Genomic DNA, 26,037 nt, shown 5'->3' on the forward strand with positions numbered 1-26,037 from the left:
ATGACGGGGTTCAATGCACGAGGTTCACGTCCTAAAAGAGAGATGGCGTAACAACACACTTAACAATGTCAATATCGGGTGTGACCCACATTTGCGTTGACACAGGCGAGGCAGCGGCAGCGCATTGATGACACAAGATGATTGAAAACAGCCAACCGGGTGTTGTTCCAAATGTTCCCTAAAGATTGGTCCAACTGAGCTAGCGTTAGCGGCTGGTTCTGATCCTGTCGTAGGCGTCTCTCCTCTATCTCATCCCAGACATGTTCTATGAGGGAGTGGTCTGGGAAACAGCCGGCCATGGCAATACAACAATGTTACGCTGCCCCATAAAGAGTGTGAGAACATGTGCAACATGTTGGCGGCGTTGTCCTGCAACGTGACGTTACGTCCCTCCATTTGCACAAAGGATAGAACATGATCTCGAACGATGTTGTAACTGTAGCGTACGCCATTCAAATTGCCGATCAACAACGATGAGTTGTGTTCTCCCATTAGTTGTGATGCCACCCCATACCACGACACTTCCACCCCCAAACTGCTTACGTTGAGTAACGCAAGCGTCGAACGTTCTCCTGGTTCCCTGTCGACCCTTGCACGACCCCATCAGGGCGGCCCGGATGAAACCCGGACTCATCTGTGAACAGCATACTGTCCAAGTCTTGTTTTCCTATCCTCGGATGCTGTCTACACCAAACCGCCTCCGTGGTCCTGTGGTAGAGCATCCGCCCGGAGAGCGGAACGTCCCGTGTTCGAACCCCGGCCGCGTCATATCAAAAGACGTTAAAAGATGGTTCTTGTTGTCACCCTGCCTGGCGCTCGGCATTAAGGGGCTAAAACAAGGACCGGTCGGCTCGGAGTCAGTATGTCTGGTTGAGGTATTCATGTTAAACTGCGGCATGGTATAACAGTGTGCTACAAATCGGCATCAGTCCGGACTAGTACAAGCACACACACACACACACACACACACACACACACACACACACACACACACACACACACGTACGTCGCTATATAAGTGCAATAATCTTGGACGCGACGTTAAACCCCATTTCACCTCACCCCCACCGTAACTGAAATACTAATCAAAAAGGTGATTTTTCTTTGAGGCAGGATATATTTCGGTCACTGCTTCAAACCAGGCAGTTAACTTTTACCGAAAAGAGCCAAACAATTTAAATTCAATTCACTTACACGTTGATGTGTTTTTCTCTCCACCATGTTTGTAACCAATTAATTTCGGGACCAGAACGTTGGTCCAGTATTGACAGAAATCCGGATTAGTCACAGTCCGGTTGACACAGATACCACTGTAGTACGTAACATTAAGGTTATGTACTTTCCGAACCAACGCGACGTAATTGTTCTTTTTTTATTAATGCGTTCGTGTTTTCGTGACCATGACACATTTGTTCTACTTGTCAGATGATCTTTAGCGCGAAAATATCCGAGTATCGTCTTGCATTATTTGTGCCCCGTGAAGATCCGGGGTCTCTAGCAAAAAATGCTTGCCGTAAAAGGCGACTGTGCTTGTCGAAAGAGGCATCTAATTATAACGGGGTCGAAGGGTCAGGCTCGCTGACTTCGTTGATGCATGTCATCGTATCCAAAATGACGTAGATCAATGCTCATGATATCAGTCACTGGATTGTCTGGTGCAGACTCGATTATTTACAGACGGTGTCATATAGCTGGAAGATTGGTGAGTGCGGTATTAAACAACAAACCAAACAAACAAAACTTGTATTGATTGAAAATCTTGACGTGGCGTGGCTCTCTTCAGCGTGGTGTGTGTGTCTTTCTGTGGGTTTCTAGGAATGTTGTATGTGAAGCGAAGTGACTTACAATTTACCTGGAAGCAGTATAATGTGGGGTATAGGTGGTTTTATTGGTCCCGCGTTAGGAATTATACCACGAGCCGGAGGCGCATATATCCCGGGTGATACAATGAGAGCTATAACGAATTTAGAGAGAGAGAGGGGTGGGGGGTGGGATTGGTGAGAGAGAGAGAGAGAGAGAGAGAGAGAGGGAGAGAGAGAGAGAGAGAGAGAGAGAGAGAGAGAGTTCTAACTCTCAGCACAATGTAGTAAACATTAAGTAGGTGGAGTAAGATTGAACTCACTTTTAATTGGCATATTTTATTTGAGAAGGCAGAGTGGACCAGGTGTTTTAACCGCAAGGCGAGAGAAAGAGCCGCTTTAACGACTAGGCTTCTTAGCTTATCTTTTTACTTGATACCGTTTTCATCGGATAAAAAGAGTTCGCCTCCAAAACAAGGTAAGTCGCTTCACAGGAAGTTAAAAAACCCACTGTGCTCCGCCCTCCGCCCTTTGGTGCCATTGTGGACTAAACAACCTCATGTGTTAGAAGGTACATATTTCCTGATGTGATGGGAAATGACTAATTATAATTAACAAATGAAGTTACATAACATGTTTCCTTTAATTAATATTCCATACATATATGTATGTGTAGAACATATGGTATCTTGAAAGTCCTGAAAATATCAACTCACGATATATGGTTAAACGCACGATGATATAAACACGTTATTGGCAAGGATCGGCTGCTCCCCCTACCCCCCAACCCGACCCCTTCACGGATTCATAATATGGATAATAGCCTCCCTCCATGAATCAATTATTTAAATGAAACAGCATGTTAAGGTTTTAGTATAAATGACAGGATCTGTTCCCATGTTGAACTGCGAAGATTGAGATAACAAATCATGCTAATGTACTTGTTAGACCGGTGAAGATTCCTGGGTAGAATAGGTCTTCAGCAACCCATGCTTGCCGTGACTACCCTTGTCGTAAAAGGCGACTAACGGGATCGGGTGGTCAGGCTCGCTGACTTGGTTGATACGTGTCATCGATCCCAATTGCGTGGTTAGATGCTCATGATATCAATCACTGGATTGTCAGTTCCAGATTCGATTATTTACAGACTGCCGTCATATAGCTGGAATATTGCTGAGTGCGGCGTTAAACAACCAACCAACCAAACCAACTTCCTTGTTAGAGCGTATAAAGTCCCAAACACGTCACCCCAATGATCATTCAGAATGGCTGCGGGTGTATTGGTAGTTTTCATGCTGGCTCTCGCTGTTAGACACTCTGTTCAATGGAGCGGGTAAGATATATAATTTAATTTAGATGATTAACTTTTTTCACGAAAATTGAAACAAGAAGTATTCTAAAAGCAGAATTCGTTTTAGCGTCCTACTGATAGTGTTGTGTGTTTACTTCAGGCGTTTAAAGAGAGACTACGCCCAACTGTTCAAAGACCATTTTCATTCCTAACCGTTGTAATATATGTCGTATATCAACCTGTTATATGACTGTGATTAATGGCGGCAATGGTTTGTCGAAAATTGTTCTACAATTTTAGATTTGTGTTAACAGACAAAAACATTGATCGTTTGTACGAATTCAATCAAATGTGCAGATCAGTCAATCAGTCAATAAATCAAGCAAGCAAGCAATCAATCAAGCAAGCAATACTTTATTCAGTATGAAGGCCATAAGCCCATATACAAATAACAGTTTACAAGAATGGTAGAGGCAACATACATAATTTGAAACATTGTTTAACAAATACTTTCTTCTTTCATACGCATGATAATTAAACAGGCAAGTTGATTTTATTTTGTTCTGTATCGTCTGTGGCAATTATGGTTTTAAATGTATGCATACTAACATTAGTTATACATGTCTTTGGTAGATATTTACTTCTACTGGCATCAAAAGTTGCAGATACAAGTAGCAAATGAAATTCGTCCTCTATACCTCGATGACATAAAGGACAGTTTCTCATGCATATATCGATTTTTTTTGCCATCTACATTCATTTTATCTCAACCGTAATAGTCCACCTCTAAACTCCACTAAAATATTTCGAAGCTATAATTCGCTAATTGCATAAAGATATTTTTCTGGTTCTAACAAACTTTTAAATTATCTATAATGGTTATAACATGAACTGTTATAATAGCAGATATACAATTTTGATAAAACATTATTAGCACCCCATTTCTGGTGTCCCCCCGCCGTGATATTGCTGGAATTTTGCTAAAAGCGGCGTAAAACCGTACTCACTCACAAACTATTAATAGCACAATCCATTAACGTTCTTATTGAACATGTTTTTATCTCCAACTGTTTGTGACATTCAAATAAAATTAAAACCATGAGAAAAAAGTAGATATCTAGTATACGAACCGCAAAAGAAACGTCACCTGGTATTTGTCCAAACACTGTAATGATACTTTGAGACATATCAAAAAGATGAAACTTGGCAAAACTGATCATCAAGGTTAAAATTAAAATGTTAAATATTCTTAAAGTGAAACACAACACTAGTCTCTGAGAAAATGGCATCACAAGTCAGTATCTCGTGTGTCAGCCATGTGCATTGATGACTGCCGTGCAACGTCGATACATGGAATGGATGAGGCGGTTGATGAAGGCCATAGGCACTTGAGCACACTCTGAGGAACGCCTGACATAGTTCAGCTGTAGTTGTCGGCCTTGGTCGGACGTCATTCAGCCGTCCTTGAATCTCGTCCCACAGGTGCTCAATGGGATTTAAATCGTGATTGAGGACAGGCCACTGCATGGTTCTGATGCCATTCTGCTGGAGGAAGTCTTTTGTTGCTCTCGCAGTTTTGGCACGGGCGTTTTCATGCTTCAACTCGTGGTTGCGGCGACGTGCCAAATGAGGAATGGCGTGTGGTCCCAAGACTTGATCAATGTACCGAGCTACTGTGACACCATTGCCTCTCCCTGGACCGATGTTCTGGAAGACCACAGGGCCGACCTTCTGTGCAAGACCAATTCGACCCCACACCATGATTCTCGGACCCCCCAACGAGTCTCTCTCAACAACACAAGCATCCAAATAACGTTCCCCACGGCGTCGCTAGACTCTCACTCTGCTATCTGCTGTTGAGATGCAGTAACGGCTCTCGTCTGTGAAGAGGACTCTTCTCAACTGCTGGTGGCGCCAATGCTAGTGCTGTGTTACCCACTGAAGACGGTACTGGCGATGATGTGGTGTCAGAATGGGTCCTCGGTGTGGCCTGTGACAGTTGAGGTACCGCTCGTCAATCGTCGACGCACGGCCAGTCGAGCAGTTTCCGCAGCAGTAACAAAGCGATCTTGAAGATGCTGTCGCACAATTTGACGATCCTGACGTCGGTTGGTGACCCTTGGTCTTCCAGTACGTGGTCAGTCATCTGTGGTGTTGGTGGTCCTTACCGTTGCTGGAGCCTGTATATGGTCCTTACGTGGACTTGAAATGCATTGGCTACTTGCCGGGCGGTTTGTCCAGCTTGCAATCGTCCAAGGTCTTGGTGTCGCTGATTTCTTGTCAATCTTGGCATGTGGTAGCAATTCAATAACGAATGCATGTTTTCGGATCTGGGTGTATTTATATAGGGCATGAAATAGGGGAACACATGTGCATTTCAATTTGCATGGAACTCACGTGCATCGGGTTACCATGGCCGTTGCCGTGATGCGTTTGGGCGATCGGTTTTATTGTCATCTGCTTTGTTTTTTTATCATCAAATTTCATTTTTTCCGGACAAGGTATGTTAAATTTTAGAAACTTTGACAAATATTACCCAGATATTTAAATGACAACTGTCCATGCAATGTTACTTGGGGTGACGTTTCTTTTGCGGTTCAGTATATTTGAAGCCAACTTTTTATACCCCACATTATCTAAATAAAGTAACATGTTGTACCCTTTTTTATGGAGGGGTCATCATGCATTGATAATATTTTACACCAGTATCCAGCACTACGAGCCAGTGAGTTGATATACATTGGATATCGGTCATATTAACCAATCACCATAAACTATATCATGTTGTTTTTGTGGTCCTATGTGAAAGTTCCTAAAGGAGATTGTACAAGGCAGTCAGTGGGTTTTCGCTATACTCTCAAATCTATTGATTGATTTGTGTACAAAAGAATAGGACTTATCTGACATCCAATAACTTTAAGCGTGTTAACCAAGGCCAGTTCCACGGACCTATCTAAGTGTTAAGACGATCGTAACCACAATACTTTAACGTAGACTTATTACAGTCATAACGCTAAAATGGCTTTGTAGGACGGAACACTGAGCTCACTTTGATCCAAAATTATTGTTATTGCCCCCGTGACTGCGTTTTTACAGAAATTATATGGTAGACATTCAGACAAATTAAAATTTAAGTAAAAATGATACATCACGTGTCAACATGCTATGTTATGCTGTCCCATACTGTGACCGTTACATGGACTTTACACACATATTTACGCACTGGAATTTACAACCCCTAAAGATCCGGTTTAGAAAAGGTCTTCAGTAACCCAGGCCTGCCGTAAAAGGAGACTATGCTTGTCGTTATAGACTCAACTGTTCACAGAGCACAGTCACATGGCTGGAATATTGCTGAGTGCCGCGTGGAAAAACAAACAAAATCAAAACCCCAAAATACAACCTGGTACTGACGTTAGAGCATTGCATGCTTACCATTTTGACGAACACCTGATGTCGTCACTAATTCATTCAAATAATTTGCACCATATTTTCCTTTTAACGCCATATGAAATCTGATTCGGCAGATATTCGAGAGGCTCGCTGATTTGGTTGATGCATTTCATCATATCCCAATTGCGTGGATCGATGCTTATGATATCAATCACTGGGTTGTCTGGTTGAGACTCGATTACTTATTGCCCAGTGCGGCGTTAAACAAACAAACAAACAAACAAAGATATTCGAGACTGATTATTCTCTGGCGTTGACGTTTTGAATTAGATATTTCATTAGTCTTGTGACTGCATGTCCTGCCCTGTTGACTCTGTAAATGCAGTATCTGTTAGAGGTAACTTACATTTGTAAAAGACCCGTGAAGATTCCGGGATAGAATAGGTCTTCAGCAACCCATGCTTGCCGTAAAAGGCGACTATGCTTGTCGTAAAAGGCGACTAACGGGATCGGGTGGTCAGGCTCGCTGGTTGATGCATGTCATCGATCCCAATTGCGTGGATCGATGCTCATGATATGAATCACTGGATTGTCAGTTCCAGACTCGATTATTTACCGACCGCCGTCATATAGCTGTAATATTGCTGAGTGCGACGTTAAACATCCAACCAACCAACCAACCAACCAACCAACATTTGTGAAACCGTATTAATAACTGGCTTTTTGAAGCTGTAGTATCAATGATTACAGAATTGACTAATGGATTATAACAGTTCTTCTTGTTGTACATACAAGGAAGTGGTTATCGTTTGGTAGCGGAGCGATACTACACAAAGTTTGCTGAGGATCAAGTTTTGATGATATTGAAAAAACATCCAACAAATAATCACTGCTAATCACAGACTGTGAAACGTTGGAAGTTTTGGCCACTGCACGCTGATTTCTGCTAGTTTCTAGCATGTCAATAGCCAGTGGACGCTCCATGCGCTGCAGATGCGCCCGTCGCTCGTTCAAACACAAACAATGAATTAGATCTCAAGTAAATCACAACTGTATGATAAGCAGATTGACAGAAATAATGATCCACAGAGATTAGTCGATCTTCCTTGAATGTGTCCAAATCAGGAATGACACATTACGCACGTGTATGGCGCTACTGTTGGGTGTGTTTTGGTGTTATGTTTTACAGATATAAACTTTCTAGCATCGTTTTGTTGTTCTTATATTTGGTTTTAGGATTTGTATTTCATATCTACTTTCTTTTAAGTGTATATATGAGGTTGGCGCATGGGTAAAGTGTTATGCAGGGTGCCGCCAAGTGTTTGACGAGGCCGGAAGTACTTAGCAAGAGTGAAAAAACCCGGATGTTGAAGGTAGCTTTCGAGCGTCCATTTTGTAAAAAGCACAGATGTACGCTTTATGTAACAAACACTCAGGGCACTATACAACGTTAAATGGAATAAATTGTTTGGTCTGGGGGACACGTTAAATCATGATGGTGTACTGCTGGTCGATGGCCGTTCCGTATCGTAACTGTCGACTACGTTTATGGACTTTCTGTTTCATTGTTTGTTTGTTGTTTAACGCCGAACTCAGTAATATTCCTGCTATATGACGACGTTATGTCAATGATCAAGTCTGGATCAGACAATCCAGTGATTGGCATCATTGATCCACACAATTGGATCAACCGAGCCAGCGCGACTAACCCGATCCATTTAGTTGCTGAAGACCAATGCTAACCCAACTCTTCTCGGAGATGTTCTGTTTTAAAGTCGCGCTGCTTATGAAATGTATTTGCTCTAAATGGAAGTGATTTAATTCAAACGAAAGTGCGTTTAACCTTCATATGATTGATTGGTTTGTTGTTTAACGCCGCACTCAGCAATATTCCAGCTATATGACGGCAGTTTGTAAATAATAGAGTCTGGACCAGACAATCCAGTGATTCATATCATGAGCATCGATCCACGCAATTGGGATCGATGACATGAATCAACCAAGTCAGTGAGCCTGACCACCCGATCCCGTTAGTCGCCTTTTACGACAAGCATAGTCACCTTTTACGGCAAGCATGGGTTGCTGAAGTCCTATTCTACCCCGGAATGTGTGTGTGTGTGGATGTGTGTGTGTGTGTGTGGATGTGTGTGTGTGTGTGTGTGTGTGTGTGTGTGTGTGTGTGTGTGTGTGGCTGCTTGTACCAGTCCAGACTTATGCCGATTTAAAGGGTTAGCTCACTGAGAAACCATGCCACAGTTTAACCTGAAATACCTAGTACTCATACACAGTATACTGTTTTAGCCCCTTAATGTCGAACGCCAGGGAGGGTAACAATAAGTGCCATCTTTTAACGTCTTTTGCTATGACGCAGCCGGGGATCGAACCCCCGACCTTTCGATCTCCGGGCGGACACTCTACCACTAAACCACGGAGGCGGAAAACGTTAGAACTACGTCAATTCTGGACTAATTTCCTCTCACATGAAGCTAACGTGCAATGATATAACAGATATACTGCTGTAATGCAAGCGGCATAATCCACACTCACACACTCAATATCAGAAATGTGATTCAAAATATTATATTGCAAAACAGTGGATGTATGAAGTAGAGTGAGTGAAAAGGTGAGTATAGTCTTATGCCGCTTATAGTGATATTTTCCCTTCAGTGATATATTGTACGATAAACAACCCCGATTCGTTGTTTATTTCTTAAGTAGAGGGGGCGGTCGGGTAGCCTAGTGGTTAAAGCGTTCGCTCGTCACGCCGAAGACCCGGGTTCGATTCCCGACATGGGTACAATGTGTGAAGCCCATTTCTGGTGTCCCCCGCCGTGATATTGCTGGAATATTGCTAAAAGCGGCGTAAAACCATATTCACTGTTAAGTAGAGTATCTTACATGAATAAGTCCCACGTGTATTGCACATGCGTTCCTGTGTTCACTCAGTACATTAAAAACGAATTCTTTTTCCAACAGTTACAAATTCTTCATTGAAAATATTGTGTTCTTTTTACTATCCATCAGTCAATAGTGCCAAACCGCAGTTTACCATGGATACCAGCAGGCTTAAAATACATTTTAAAGCGTATTTTGGTATGACAAAATAGACACTATTTATGGACTGAGAGTCTTTCATGACAACGGTATAAGGATCTATACCGAAATGTCGCTTTTTAGAGAATTAAAGAAGTTGTCATCCATAAATTGTGTCAAGTATGTCATCCATCAGCTTCTAAGTAATGCCTAATATCAAACAATTTATTTTGGCATGGTTCGGCCAGGTAGACACATACGCGGCGTGAGCTATATCGACCAGGCAGAGTATATTTGAGATAATTGAGTTTGGATCCGACAACCAGTGACTGATATTACGAACAACGTCTAACCCCATTGGGTATGACTGTATGTGAATGTATATGTAACCGTATGCGACTGTATGTAACTGTATATATGACTTATGTATCTGTATGTGTCTGTATGTGACTGTATGTGACGATATGTGACTGTAGTGATTGTTCATGTGACTATATGTGACTGTATATGTGACTATGTGACTGTGTGTAACTGTATGTGAATATATGTGACTGTATGTGACTGTGTGTAACTGTATGTGATTATGTGACTGTATGTGACTATATGTAACTCAATGTGACTGTACATTTGACCATATGTGACTGTATGTAACTACATTACATGTGACTGTATGTGCCTATATGAGACTGTATGTGACTGTATGTGACTGTATGTAACTGTATTATATGAGACTGTATGTGACTGTATGTAACTGTATTATATGAGACTGTACATGTGACTATATGTGACTGTGTGATTCTGTGACTGTATGTGACTATATGTAACTCTTTGTGACTGTACATGTGAGTTATGTGTCTGTATGTAACTATATTGGACTGCATGTGACTATATTTGACTGTATGTAACTGTATTATATTTGTCTATATGTGACTACATGTGACTGTATGTGATTCTGTGACTGTATGTGACTGCATGTAACTATATTATATGTGACTATATGTGACTGCCTGTGACTGTAAAACTGACAAATGTGTGAATGAGGATGAAGTTGCATTAACGCAGGTAACGTGCACGATCTCCCATATCCTCCTGCAAATATTGAAATAATCAGATATTTGATGTTGGGGGTCACACATTTATTGCACATCTGAACACATGAGTGATGACATATTTCACACAGGACAGCAGTGGACACTGTCCAATATGAAGACATTACGGAAGGAAATGGACTGATCACACGTTGGGGAATGTTAGCCAACCCAGGCTGTAGTGTACGTACCTATTGCACCGTCTCTGGTTCAGGATGACGATGTCGCACCAGTTCATCCCGCGTGTGTTTTTGTTAGGTTCCAATCTGAGGCTACGTGGAACCTATATGTTTTGGTTCTCAAATAATGCTGCTTGGACTCGTGATGTATAGCGTCTAGCAATGTTGTGTTGAAAGTGACGTCAGCCTGATTCACACTAGAAACAACGTGCGGCTGTAGGATTTCATAACACAAGCGTTGGACCAGGGCATATCAGTAATACCAAGGCGGTACTTTTTTATGAGTATTATAAACTGCCGGACAAAATATTTGACCACAACAGGACAGACATCATCAACACGTTACTAGGCTGAAGACAGTCATCGAAACACTGCAAGCTTATATAAGGTTCCAAACACAACCAAGATACCTGTATCAAATACATCACCATCGAATACCATTTCTTGTTTGTTTCATTAATAACCACCATCAAGCATGGGTGTATATTTTCTTTTGCACGACAGTATACTTATTTTGGTTTGCAATGACCTTTTCGACGGTCTGACCTTTCAGTATACTATTTTAGACTATCCACACAATAACTGTATTGATAAAATACTGCTAGTTCGTAGAAACAAATTGTTATGTGAATTAGAGTCACAATCCCATCACATGATTTAGGCTTCATACAATAATATCAATTGTATAAAATGAAACACTGTCACATATATAAGAAAGAAATTTTGAATTTTCTGACATTTGATTTTGGAGTCAGGCATACATTAAGCTTCACAACAGTCTTGTACAACGCGTATATAGTGGGCATCATCCACATTCACCTCTAACAACATCATTTGCAGTTGTAGATTTACACTCTGCAGGCGCTAACATGACAACATATGTACAGTTTCAATTTCTTGAAATAATTCACGATTTACACCCCATTCTGCTGCCCCATAAAGTAAAATTGGACTCGTCTTTGCGTCAAATATTTTGAAAGAATAAAAGAAACGGTAACGGTTTTAGTATTGACACACATTTAAAAACACCATATAGAATCCTTCTAGCTTGCAAGGGAACATCTTTAACATGTTTGGACCATGATATAGATTTAGTAAACGTAAATCCTAAGTATTTATATAGGTACACAAACAAGCGGGTTGTCCATCATACTTCTTCCTCCATTCTCACTCACCTTTGTCTTATCAAAATAAACACAGAAACGGTAATTGTCACAACAAGATTTTAAAGCATTGATGCGTCTTTGTAGCTCGTACACTATATCAGAAATCATGATAACACAATATGCAAATAACAATAAAAACAGGTTCAGGGTGGAACTGGCACAGGAAGCCAGTTGCTACTTCATTTGTTAAAAAAGTGAATAATAGAGGACTTAAAACACAGCCTTGTCTTTGTCCTAAAGGACACTCAAAAGTATGGGAAGTAGCTAGCAAAGCCTTTAACACATTTGTAAATAGATTGCGAAGCTCGAAGTCATTTTAAATATATTCCATAATTTGTTAACATATTCCATTATTAATTAAGTCTATATACAAGGACAATGCCTTCAAAAAGTCAACAATAATTTCATATAATTTCCACTTTGTTTGACAGGTAATGTTGGAGGACCGCTTGTAAAATATAAATATTGTCAATAGTGCTATAGCGTTGTAAAACCTGCGTGTGATTCCACAATATTATCACAAGCGTTGGACCAATAAGCTAACCTATTATTTAGTACTGCTGTAAATGTCTTTCTAAAAACACTTAACAATGTTATTCCTCTGTAATTGATCGGGGAGACGAACCTTTTCCATGCAATGGAATAACTACGCCAGTGCACCGTGTAAAGTGGCCTTACTTACAGTATATTAAATACATGTTCCATATATGGTAAAAAAATGTCTTGGGCAAGTCTGAAACAATTCTGAGATTACATATTCATGCCTCATTTAAATCATGTTCAGGAGTGTCAAGTAAAGTTATAAAATGTTCAAACCACTTTTCAGTCGTTATTGGCGATTTATATGGAACTTTGAATTGTTTTAGTGTCCGACAAAACGTTTAGGCAACATGCATACAAGAAAAATAATTTATCTTTCATATTATCAATGGATAATTATTATCACAGATATATATATACTCACACGCTAAAGAAACGCAAGTGGTTTTAAGCAAATAGGTAACAAGCACGGAACCATAAATTGATACGAGTTTTAGCATTTTGTGAAGCCTGATGGTGTTATCAGTATTTTTGGTTGCATTTTGGAAGCCCCGAGTAAAAACGCAACATAAAAAACGAATCGCCAAAATGCACCATTTCAATGAATATGTGGGTATCATGCACCCATTTCTCGCGAAATCACTGTCACAAACTGTAGTGGGTATAAAACTGTGGCCGATGCTTGGACCTACCACTCCTTGGTCAACAATGCCACGCCTAACTCAAATTCAGAGAAACCAGGCTATCGGACGTTTGGAAGCTGGAGAGTCTGTCCAAGGCCGTCATTTCAACGTTAACATATCCACAATTTACCGTCTCCTGCATCGATACAGTGCTACACAGACCACAGATGAGCTTCCTCGGAGCGGTCGTCCTAGGGTCACCACACCTCAACAAGATCGACAGATTACCCGTCAACACCAGCGACATCCGTTCCTAACTGCAAGTGCTCGAAAGACCATAGGAACATATAATCGACACATTAGCCGGGACCCTGTGATTCGACGTCTCCGTACCAACAACCTCAGATGTCGCCGACCAGCACGTCGTCCTGTTCTCCAACCACGGCATCGACAAGCACGACTTCAGTGGACACAGGGTCATCAAAATTGGCGTCATCGTGAGTGGAGGCGTGTCATCTTCTCTGATGAAAGACGCTTTTGTATCTCCCATGCAGACGGAAGAGTCAGAATTTGTCGGCGTCGAGGAAATCGTTTCGCAGACAGAAACGTTGTGGAAAGGGATCCATGGGGTGGACCTAGCGTCATGATATGGGCACGGATTTGACTTAATGCGAAGCTTGGACCCATATGCTTTCTGAATGTTGGTCAAGGTCGGGGACACGGCTTCACTGCTCAACGGTATATCGACCAAGTGATCAGACCCCACGTTGCACAACATCAACAACATATTTTCCAGCAGGACAACGCTCGTCCCCGTGTTGCCAGAGCTACCATGGCCTTTCTGCAACAACACAACATCCGTGCTCTACCGTGTCCAGCCCTCAGCCCTGATCTGAACCCCATCGAACACATGTGGGATGAGGTTAAAAGGCGTCTACACAATGTGCGCCCAGTCCCTACAACTGCCGATGAACTACGGACAGCTGCTCTGGATGTGTGCAGGAGGATCCCTAGGGCCTTCACAAATCTGATCCACTCAATGTACAGGAGATGTGTGGCAGTGATTAATGCTAATGGTTGTCACACCAGGTATTGACTGACATTTTGGGTATTGACCCGAAACTGTGTAAGCCCTTAACATTTGAATTTTTTTTTATGTCATCTGCCTTTAATCCATTAAGCTGTCTTCAGTCAAATTGTTGTGAATCTTGCCATATTAGTATTTCGTGTCTCTACTGTTGAAAATAAATAACATTTATACTGCATACTCGACTTGCGTTTCTTTTGCCTGTGAGTATATATTCCGAGATTTGATGTACAATTGTAATGAGACATTACCCTTGCAACACCTAAAACATTTAAGCAGCCTGTCTCTTTTCGTCCTATAATATGAGAACATTCATTATCATTTGATTGTTAAGGATACAAGATAACTTCATCTTCATTGATTCCGCAGCGTTACATAGTGCTGGTAAATAAATGCACATAGCCATTAATTTCAACTAAAGCTTTTTCAGAACACAAGAGTCGGATTCTTCTATTGAAAAAGTCCTACAGTGGGTGGGTTCAAAGTTAGGATGATCCCGTGACTGACACGTGCACGAGATCGGCAAATGAACGGACTCGCCACATGAAACCACGCTAAAGTTGTCACATTTATAAAAAAAGGTTGCTGGATACAATAACGTAATCAATAGAGGTTGTTCCTGAATAGTCACATAATCACTAAATGTAGATGAATAGTGTGTACGATCCAACATGGCATCTTTGAATAGTTCGAGCGTGATGCCCATTTTCACTTACGATCTTTCCTAATGCATGATTGACATATTCACGCTGTTTACATTCCTTGGTGAGATCATGAACATTTATATTCAGGAAAATTCCCCGGAGCTCTGACACCGGTGACTCAATCAACAGAGGAGGTAATCGAATACTGTTGCAAGCATAGTATTATATTGGGGGAAACATATTTATTTAATTAATAATAACATGAATGTTCTTCTTTCAGACATGCATGTCCCTACACTATTGTCTCATACACATCAAGCTACGTGTGTAGTTGTCCCTGTTGGTGGTGGGGGTAGGTTTCCGTTTCTATATTTACCATTGTTTATTATCATCGAAAGGACTTTGTCGCTTTTGTGAACATGTTGCCACGGACTAACTACAGGGATAGTAATATATTTCGGGTTTCCTTGATTTTCACTTTGAAACATGGTCATGTTTATCAACAGGAACCAGCGATCAGCTTTGTCCCGAACATAGACTATAGCTAGAAGTAGTGTCCCAAAACAATGTCAAGTGATTGTGGACTATTGTCTCTCGGTGCAAACAAAGATTGGAGAGATCTTCAACCAGAGTGCATACTTTGATATTAATGCTATCAATATTCCATGTTTCAGTTGCTGTGCTCACGCATTGGTACACCAACCCATTTACACTACAGTGTACAAGTGTTGTCCCGGGTGGAGGGACGATGGAGATGAAAACTGCAATATCGGTTTGTATGGTTTTAGAAAATATGAATAGGTCAGATAAATGCATGTTCACAGTGAAAATGACTTATATGCAGATGTCATGCCATTTATGTACAAGCATGTGCTTCTGAAGTTGTTGTTGTTGTTTGTTGTTGTTTAACACCGCATTCAGCAATATTCCAACTGTATGACGGCGGTCGGTAAATAATCGAGTCTGGACCAGACAATCCAGTGATTGACATTATGAGCATCGATCCACACTATTGGGATCGATGACATGCTTCAACCAAGTCAGCGAGCCTGACCACCCGATCCTGTTAGTCGCCTCTTACGACAAGCATAGAGGCCTTTTACGGCAAGTATGGGGTGCTGAAGACCTTTTCTACCCCGGATCTTCACGGGTCGGGCTTCTGAAGTATTTCAAAATGAAGAATTAGCTCTGTTTGCTTTTCTTTTTGAAATACAGTTCTTCACTTGTTAGGTCAGTGAACACGTGGGAAAAGATTACATTTTCAGACTGATGAATGGTATGTTGTGAAATGACCTTAAAATCACAATTAGTTCACTTCGATGAAACATTACCTTTTTTGTTTTGGAGCAGTTTCCAAAAGTCATATAACAGCAACTTCACCCGTGCATTGCCTTGGCCTTACGTCGTTTAAAGGCCTGTTAAATACAATAGCCACTTTGTCGTTTCTTTTGTAAAGTACTCAATATAGAAAGTCACAATATCATACAAATGAGAGTCTGTTTGATGAGAGGACATGGGCAAGCAGGAATTGTTGCATAAAGACATGCACCATAACTTCATGAAGTTAGATGTTGCAGAAGCTGATGACATTGTGGTGAACATCATCCATAGTCAACTTCTTTCAGTGGCATTTAGAAGTTGGTGTGATGAAGTAGGACGAGTTCTATGGATGAACAACTTCTTTATTACAATTAGTGCGACGTTTCGGTGTAGTTCCTAACACCTTTATCAAGCAAGTACAATTAGTGCGACGTTTCGGTGTAGATCCTAACACCTTTATCAAGCAAGTACAATTAGTGCGACGTTTCGGTGTAGATCCTAACACCTTTATCCAGCAAGTGCTTGATAAAGGTGTTAGGATCTACACCGAAACGTCGCACTAATTGTAATAAAGAAGTTGTTCATCCATAGAACTCGTCTTACTTAATCCATAGTCAATTTCTTTCAGTGGCATTTAGAAGTTGGTGTGATGAAGTAAGACGAGTTCTATGGATGAACAACTTGCACTTGCTTGATAAAGGTGTTAGGATCTACACCGAAACGTCGCACTAATTGTAATAAAGAAGTTGTTCATCCATAGAACTCGTCTTACTTAATCCATAGTCAACTTCTTTCAGTGGCATTTAGAAGTTGGTGTGATGAAGTAAGACGAGTTCTATGGATGAACAACTTGCACTTGCTTGATAAAGGTGTTAGGATCTACACCGAAACGTCGCACTAATTGTAATAAAGAAGTTGTTCACCCATAGAACTCGTCTTACTTAATCTATAGTGAAGACGTACAATGTAGTTTCTCGCTGGTAATATTACAACACACTCTCTGCTGAATTGCTTTCAGCAATCTGCTACCCTGGGTGCAGTAATGGAGGTACATGCACGTCCCCAGGAAGGTGCAGCTGCAGGAGCGGATATACTGGAGCGACATGCATTGGACGTAAGTGGGATAGTGGTTCGTGTTGTACAATATCAACTCGATCGAAATTGTATCAGAGTATATCGTTTACTCAAAAACGTGTCCTTATCAATAAATTATACATGGTTTTTATATTGTGTAATTGTATGCAGAAAGATTTATAAACACCGTGTCGGTTTTGTTGAATTGAGCACGTTCCGCAACACTTACAAAATTCACCACGAGAAGGTCATAATCGTTTTGAAGGATTTGGTATTTAATCAATATCATTGTGTTTCCTTGAAAATTATTATACAGCAAAGATCTAAAATTAATTGTTTCCAGTCGACTGTAATAATGAGCGACCATGCTATCCAGGAGAATGCCAAAGAAATGGTGCTGCGGTTGTCTGCAACTGTATGGATGACTTCGATGGAACGTTTTGCATACGTCGTGAGTCAGTTTTGATATTTTGCCAACTGACACGTGGGCAAGGAAATATTATTGACATTTCAAAACACTGCCTTCACTTTGTCTCCATGTGTCTAATGGATAGACAATATACACACAGTTATACAGTAGTTATTACACTTACATCTTTAGAATCAATAATCGAGGACAGTTTTCTTTCTGTTCATTATGTGTGTCTTCTACACTGGTTAGTTGGTTGTTTAACGCCGCACTCAGCAATATTCCAGCTATATGACGGCGGTCTGTAAATAATCGAGCCTGGACCAGACAATCCAGTGATTGACATCATGAGCATCAAACCGTGCACTTGGGATCGATGATATGTATCAACCAAGTCAGCGAGCCTGACCACCCGATCCCGTTAGTCGCCTCTTACGACAGTCTTCTACACTGCAACAAAATAGTCCGTCACAATTAAACTAATTTAAACATATGATTAGTAAGATGTTAAATTTCTACAGGACCATCTAATTTATGTGACGCAGTTGATTGACCTAAATGATGAATTGTACTGGCACTTCAGCTAGCATATCATTGATGTGGGATGCTGCAATACACATTTGTGGACGCTTAGTTACATTGAAAGAAACTGTTTTTTCGCATTTAATACGTTCAGCATGAGTGAGTGAGTGAGTTGGGTTTAACGCCGCTTTTAACATTATTCCAGTCATATCACGGCGTGTCAGCTTAATGTGGGAGGAAAGCCCGAGGTGATGCAGGTCTCAGACGTTTACCACTCCAGATAAGATACGGATGTAAAATATTCAACAGGGTCATTCCTTAAAAATGCCTTTGCCTGAAGTCTCAGTCGCAACCGCTCACATATACGTCAAGGTAGTGACAAGGAGTCAATGTTGAAAGTGTGCATTGACACATTCCAGTGAATGTATTAATATTATTGGATTCATTTGAATGATATTTCATCATACAGTAAAGGAGACCCAGGTACCTGAGGTCACACAGATACGGGCACAGTTTTCATACATGGAAGATGACGGTCAGATGAGCAAGGACATCTATAGCCTCATAGCAGATGGCACGGAGGAGAAGGAAAAGGTCATCGTATGGACAAATCGCCAACAACTGAACAAGCTGAACGTGACGGCCAGTGCTATGTTTAAAGGCAGAGATCTGCCATATCCCCCTGCTTATATCCCCGAAGCTAAGACTGGAATTGCGAGAGCATTTTTCAAATTGAGTAAGTAATCAGTAGTGATCGAATTCTTGCTGATTTTCAGCGAGTGAACCATTTATATAGTGTTCACTGCTATTTTGGCTTTTACGCTTACGGCTTTTACGGTTATGATCTGACACCAGGTGTTCGCGAAAGGCATGTTAACAAAGTGAAAGTACTTTCAAGTCTAGGTTCTGTCCAGTGTTTTTCCTAGGTGTACGTACATCCATCATTAAGTGTGTTTCCTATTTCAATCACTAACTCAATCACCCACTGCAAATAGGGGCGGTCGGGTAGCCTAGTGGTTAAAGCGTTCGCTCGTCACGCCGAAGACCAGGGTTCGATTCCCGACATGGGTACAATGTGTGAAGCCCATTTCTGGTGTCCCCCGCCGTGATATTGCGGGAATATTGCTGAAAGCGGCGTAAAACCATACTCACTCACTCACTCACTCAGTGCAAATAAGCCAACAACCGTTCCCGCTGCCGCATTATTATCGTTGTCTAAAATGAATTACATTCATGTAACGTATTTATGTTTTGGCAAGGTGGCCCTGATATATCCTCACAAGACAAGGAACACCAGTGTGATGATGCGGTTGGCTCCGAAAACCCAAAGGAAACTGTCACCTGTACCTTTACTACAAGTTACACTAATCCTTTGACAGATGGTGACAAGTAAGTCATACTGCTACATCTACAGTGGCCTTGCAGGCCTTGCAATGTGTGTGTGTGTGTGTGTGTGTGTGTGTGTGTGTGTGTGTGTGTGTGTGTGTGTGTGTGTGTGTGTGTGTGTGTGTGTGTGTGTGTGTGTGAGTGAGGTGAGGTGAGGTGAGGTGGGGTTTAACGTCGCGTCGAAGATTATTGCACTTATATAGCGACGTGCATGCACGCGTGTGTGTGTGGCTGCTTGTACTAGTCCGGACTGATGCCGATTTATAGTGCTAGCCCACTGAGATACCATGCCGCCGTTTAACATGAATACCCCACTCAGACACAGTATACTGGCTCCGAGCCGACCAGTGCTTGTTTTTGCCCCTTAATGCCGAGCGCCAGACAGGGTAACAACAAGTACCATCTTTTACCGTCTTTTGGCATGACGCGGCCGGGGATCGAACACCTTGCACTCTCCGGGCGGACGCTCTACCACTAGACCACGGAGGCTGTCATGTATGTGTGTGTGTGTGTGTGTGTGTGTGTGTGTGTGTGTGTGTGTGTGTGTGTGTGTGTGTGTGTGTGTGTGTTTTGGTGGTCAACCCACTTTACCTTACTCCTCCCTTCAGTGTTAATATGTGTATGACCATAAGGACGTGACAATACATATTCCCCAAATGCCCTACATGATAACTGTACATTACACTGTTGCTCACAAGTACTTACTTTTTTTCATTGGAAATTATTTACGAGAGTTTGGCGATACCACAGCGGTACAAAGCGGAAAACATACTACTTTACTTCCGTAAATGTACCGAGTTCCGCAGTCTTGCACTGTAGTGCGATACAGAGGTAAGTAAGTTGTGAGCAGTAGTGTAGTACTACAAAGTCATGATCTGATGAAACTCATGACATTGGTAAGATACTCACAAACCGAGGGGGAAAGAGGATTCGAGGTCACGATCATTAGACCCTGCCTCTAAACAAAATATGTGTTTATCAAGGTTGACCTTGACCTTCCGAGTTTCAAGTGGTGGCTTCCGGAAGCTAGTCGGAACAGGTACTACAGCCACACAACACTATACCGGAGAGGATGCTGTCAGCACTGTGGCCTTCCACGTTGACACGGGTGAACCGGTGTACAACAGCCCCAGTGATGCTTTTCAGATTCACCCAGAATTCACAAATGTAAGACTGTTTATCGTACTCTTAACCTCACATACAGCATAAATGTATAATCATTATACCATCAGGCGAATTTCTTTTGGACTCAACATTAGTTAACCAATGTGAAAACGACCTTCAACAAAGGCATATCTGCGATAAGACATTGGTTTTGTACTGAAACCATGTGACGGTAAGAATTGCCCAATGATTATAATTAATTGAAATTCGATTACATAGGAGTAATGCATGGCCTTTTGGAGAGATGGCAGTGTCTTTCTAAGCTACTAAAAACCGCATCGTTTGAAAAAAGCTAGGTAAGTGATTCAAAGATCACAGTGATGATATCGGTTGTTTTACCGCATACTGGTTTTTATCATATAATGGGAAGGATTTCGGCAGGATAAAGCCAGCCGATAAAAACGGTATCCGTTGGGGCCATTATGGATAAAGATGCAAATATGAAAGATCAGGTAGGTACTACTCTCAGTACTTACAAACAAAGTTGGCGTCGCCCTTGTCAATCGTGAATCTGGGGAAATTACTGGGATAAGTATTATCATTATTAAAACAATAGTATAATATGCTGAAAATCAGGGGCTGACTGGGACACAGCTGAGGCATTTTACAAGGTTTGGTCACTTTAGAGATGCAAATTGTGAAACTATTTAGCCAGGATACTAGACTGACTGGCCTTGCAGGATCAGTTTCCATATCTGTGCTTGGGCCCTCTGCGGCTTGGTGCCTTTTGCTCAATTTCAAATAGTTGGGTTTGGCAGAAATTTCCTAATTTCGTACTTTTTACATGTTTCGCTGTGTGTCATACACAATATTGTGTCCTTGACCTTTGTAACCAAGTGACATTGTTAACTTTCTATTGTTAAATGAGTTCTTCAAACACTGACAATCGAAACTGGTAAATTTTGAATATATAGAAATGTTTGGTTATAAAAAGCAAACAATTTCATTCAGCTTCCAAATAGTTGACTTAAAACTTTCCATTTATTTTTTACAAAACAAACAACACAATGATTTTAAATACTTGCCAGGACTTTTGAATACAAAAATACAAAAGTCTTGATAATCATTTTCTTGTTTCAGGGAAAGGTTTGATGACATTCTGTCATCCTGTAAGGAATTGGATAAAGAAAATTTATTGTTGTGTGCTTTATATAGATGCCAGTCACCATGAAGTGGGAAGGGTGGACCGATGCTAAATCTGGAATGGACAAATACACATGGGAAGCCTTCAAACTTGAACCCACTGGGAACGGAAGCTTGACGGAAGTAGACAAACTGAGACCTTTTGTTCACAGACAAGTTGACCACACCGACCCCATCTCCAACCCTCTCCCCTATGCCCCAACAAGACCAGGGATGTACTCCTTCGTCCTTGAAGCCGTGGACAAGGCCAATAACTCTGTATACATGAGAAGGTTTGCACTGTACGACAAAGAGTCAGAAGTGACCACTGATCCAAACCATGCCCTGTTCATATCATCTGCTGTACAAGACCAGGGCTTCCAGTGGATGACCGATGCCTCCAAGCCACTAGTGATCAACTGGCAAAACCATTTTCTCAATTATGTCCATGAAAGTGGTAAATTCCTCAACAACATCCTCCCCTTCAAGGTAAAGGTTGTAGAAAATCCACCAATCTACAAGGAAGTGACGTATGAAAATGATGATCATGATGGCAGAAGAACCACAGCAGCTATCTCCAATGTACGTGGCATTGTTAGGTTTGAGTGGACACATGCTGTTAATAAGACAGGGGGTAGCACACAAGCCACACCTCCCAACTGGGATGAGATCCCTGGTCTGAACACTACAATGCAAAAAGAACTTGGTGAGTACATTATACACAGTAGGTCATCAGTTGTTCAAGATAGCTATGAAACAGCTACTTCATTTTATGCATTTTGTGTGACATTTAGACAAAGACGATGTTTTTTCTTTATGTGCATGTATCGTATGATCGATCTTGAGTCTGAACAATGCATTGGCCCTGGAAAAATACCTTCTGCGAATATTCTGTGAATTGCTTCAACTTGTTATCACATAGGGTACATCAATGTATCGTCATTCGGACCCCGACTATCCGTAACCCCGTTTTTCGTGATATTACAGAAACTCGTGATTCGTTAACACTGAATTTTGTCAATACGGACGATTTCACCTGGAGCATAGATGTCCGGATTTATGGCGTTTCGCATATTTCAGACAACGTTACCAGCGGGAGCACCGTTACTGTGTGGATAAGGGCCAGGGACGTCGTCGACAACAAGAAAGTGGACTTCACAAGAGTAACCTATGACTTGACTGAACCACAGTTCAGCAAAATGACATTCCATCAAAACGAACTATCAACCATCCCTTTCAGCTCAGGGTAAACATATTGATTAAACTATACTCTTATACATGTTTTTGCTGAATTTTATGTTGAGCGTATTGTGATATTGGCTAGTAGGGTTTGAAGGAAATGATTAAACCAGTGGAATATGCAGTCATCCTTCAGATGGAAAGCTTGTAATTAACTCTCAATCCATGATTTAACAATCTTGGAAAGAGAAACTTTGAGCTGGGTTTAACGACTCGTTGAACAGTATTAATATTATAGCAAGTCACACAATTTCACTCATGTCTCAGAAGTTTTCGTTTTTTTGTGAAACCTACCATTCTGTTTTTGAGTCTAAGGTCGTTGGATATTGGGACAGAAAAATGTCATTGGTCATTCGGGATATCTGCTTCAACCAAGTCTAGATCTCGTTCTCCGAATTGTAAATGAAGATAGTATTTTGCTTTTAATGTTCCCACGGTTCACAGGTTAGAGGTGACAATGAAAGACCAGGAGAGCGGGATTGATCACCTTGCAGTCAAAGTCACAGAGATTGGTGACGGCCATTTAATGACCCACAAGAACTTGACGATTGCTTCTATTCTGGTGAATACAGCCTTTTTAATGATGGAATCGTGAAGCTATGCATATCATAGGCGCTAACATATTATATGATAGTTGAGACATTATTGTCAAATTATTATCATATTTAATGGTGTTTGTTTTAAAAATCACGTTCTATAATGTTACGCATATTAAATTAAACATTCATGAGTCCATATATGTCCTTTCGAAACGCTGCTATATGTGCCTCGTATTCATGCTTTAAAGCTTAATATTATTCTTATTATTAGTAATTCATAAAAAAATACATTGTGGGACCAAGAACCCGTCCATCTTCTTTTTCAATTGAATGTACATAAGTGTTCATGTGATTGTAATCACTGCAGCCGCACAAATGCACGGACAGAGTACACGACTGCTACTGCCCTAACGCCCTGAACGTGTGTTACAAACGAGTGTACAAACTGTTCATCAGCAACTGCTGGCTGATGGTGGCCAAGGACGCCCTCGAGACTGCCCATGTTCAGATGGAGGTGGGCGTGGTCAACAGGGCGGGGTTGACGACACGCAGGGTGCACCCGGTGAGTACTGGAAAACATTTGAACTACAAAGAGAATAGCAGATTTGCACATTGCGAACCGGTTGATGTGCCTTTTATATTAAAGTGTTAAACAATAGAATGTCATTACTGACTGTCATCTCAACTGGAAGCGCTCGTAAAATCTAGTTAATTAAGACCATTGTTACGTTGTGAATGCAACCAACGTAACGGTTATATAAACAGGTGGTACGAGTTGTAGTTACCACAAATCCAATCTGGTAATTCGAATAATCATTACACTATTTCATTATCATAGATAAGGAATCTCATGCAGCTCAACGGAACAGAAGCATGTAAGTGGTACCATTATACCATTATTTAAGAATTCTACAGCGATTTAAAAATATAATACTTGACATTTCAACGCAACACCCCTCTAGCCTCCCCCTTTACTTTCCATAATATTATGCATGATTAATTTTTGTGCATGACATCCTTATAAATTGTACCTTTAATACTGATTTTACACCATCTTAAAATACCATTCAAACCATCAGGGTTCCGAGTAAGAATATATAGTTTCGTTTGTTTGGTTTATTTGTTGTTTAACGCCGCACTCAGCAATATTCGACCTATATGACGACGGTCTGTAAATAATCGAGTCTAGAACAGACAATCCAGTGATTGATATCATGAGCATCGATCCACGCAATTGGGATCGATGACATGTATCGACCAAGTCAGCGAACTTTGACCACCCGATCCCGTTAGTCGCCTCTTACGACAAGCATAGTCGCCTTTTATGGCAATCATGGGTTGCTTAAGACGAATTCTACCCCGGATCTTCACGGGTCAAGTATATCTAGGTCCCCATCAACCTATGCTCGTTTTAAGACAATATGGATTGGGTGGTCAATCAGCGTTGCTTGGTTGAATGCATGTCATCGAATCCTAGTTGTGTGGATCTATTCCCATGGCAATCAATGAATCGTCTCATCCAGACTCTATTATTTACATACGGCTGGAATACAGCCCTGAATCCGGCGTGAAATAACCAACAGACAAAATTATTCCACCCTTCATTAAATATTACAATTCAGACAGTGCTGGTAAAATTGGTGTCACACTCTTGTCTAATATAATTTGGACCATACTTGAGATTAGAAATACGACTCTCTTGGACTTTTTGTGACGTTTGCCGGGCCTTTTTTTCTAGTCTTCGGCCTTGAGAATGTGAAAACAGAGAGGGTGAGGGACACAACGGTGCGTGTTACCTGGGACCACGCCCCAAGCTGTTACGAGAGGACCGCCATCTTGGTCAGCTACGAGTGGGACTCGGGAGCGTCTGATCCTGTGCAGGTCTTCAAAGACGCTAAATCTTACGACATCGTAGGCCTTGAGCCCGGCACCAAATACAGAGTCTCTGTAACAGCAGAGTATGGAGACATTAAGAGTGTACCAAAATCATCATATTTCACCACATGTAAGTTCTATTCTGATTTCGTTCTAAATGTTTCAACACACAAAAATAACGTCGTCCAATACTCGACGTCTGCGTGTTGCAAGCGCATATTCGAATCTCCAGAAATGAATCATGATAACACAATATATTATCGTGAAATAATCCACACTTCGTTCTCCATTGTTCTTTGCGATTTATCGCGTAGCTATGTTATATCATAAGAACGACTCTCTTCTTAAGTAGAATTACGCCAGACATCAAAGGGCGACAACTATAAGGGAGATAACTCCAGCGAACAAGATGCAACTCCTATTACATATTGCGTTTTTACACGTTACATCATGCCATTCAAATGTTTGAATTGTGCACTTACAGCGGATCTGTCAGGCATTGGTGCAGGCGCTGTAGCAGGAATTGTTATAGGTATGAGCAGCT

The 26,037-nt window shown here is 41.2% G+C and overlaps 1 protein-coding gene across 1 annotated transcript in view; it reads left to right on the top strand.

Moving 5' to 3' along the window:
- Positions 1–3,049: 3,049 nt before the first annotated feature.
- LOC124143128 overlaps positions 3,050–26,037 on the top strand; it is a 36,409-nt gene continuing 13,421 nt past the window's right edge. The window contains exons 1-15 of the mRNA XM_048388107.1: positions 3,050–3,132; positions 15,124–15,195; positions 15,518–15,615; positions 17,182–17,277; positions 17,581–17,688; positions 18,638–18,904; positions 19,428–19,557; positions 20,538–20,721; positions 21,874–22,546; positions 22,921–23,086; positions 23,524–23,641; positions 23,986–24,180; positions 24,457–24,493; positions 25,357–25,623; positions 25,978–26,025. Of these exons, the coding sequence (XP_048244064.1) occupies positions 3,065–3,132; positions 15,124–15,195; positions 15,518–15,615; positions 17,182–17,277; positions 17,581–17,688; positions 18,638–18,904; positions 19,428–19,557; positions 20,538–20,721; positions 21,874–22,546; positions 22,921–23,086; positions 23,524–23,641; positions 23,986–24,180; positions 24,457–24,493; positions 25,357–25,623; positions 25,978–26,025 (2,527 nt within the window). The 5' untranslated portion in view covers positions 3,050–3,064. The remainder of the gene's footprint in view (positions 3,133–15,123; positions 15,196–15,517; positions 15,616–17,181; positions 17,278–17,580; positions 17,689–18,637; positions 18,905–19,427; positions 19,558–20,537; positions 20,722–21,873; positions 22,547–22,920; positions 23,087–23,523; positions 23,642–23,985; positions 24,181–24,456; positions 24,494–25,356; positions 25,624–25,977; positions 26,026–26,037) is intronic.

This window comes from Haliotis rufescens, unplaced genomic scaffold, assembly GCF_023055435.1.
Source record: "Haliotis rufescens isolate VD_foot unplaced genomic scaffold, xgHalRufe1.0.p SCAF_10, whole genome shotgun sequence".
NCBI classification, from domain to species: domain Eukaryota; kingdom Metazoa; phylum Mollusca; class Gastropoda; order Lepetellida; family Haliotidae; genus Haliotis; species Haliotis rufescens.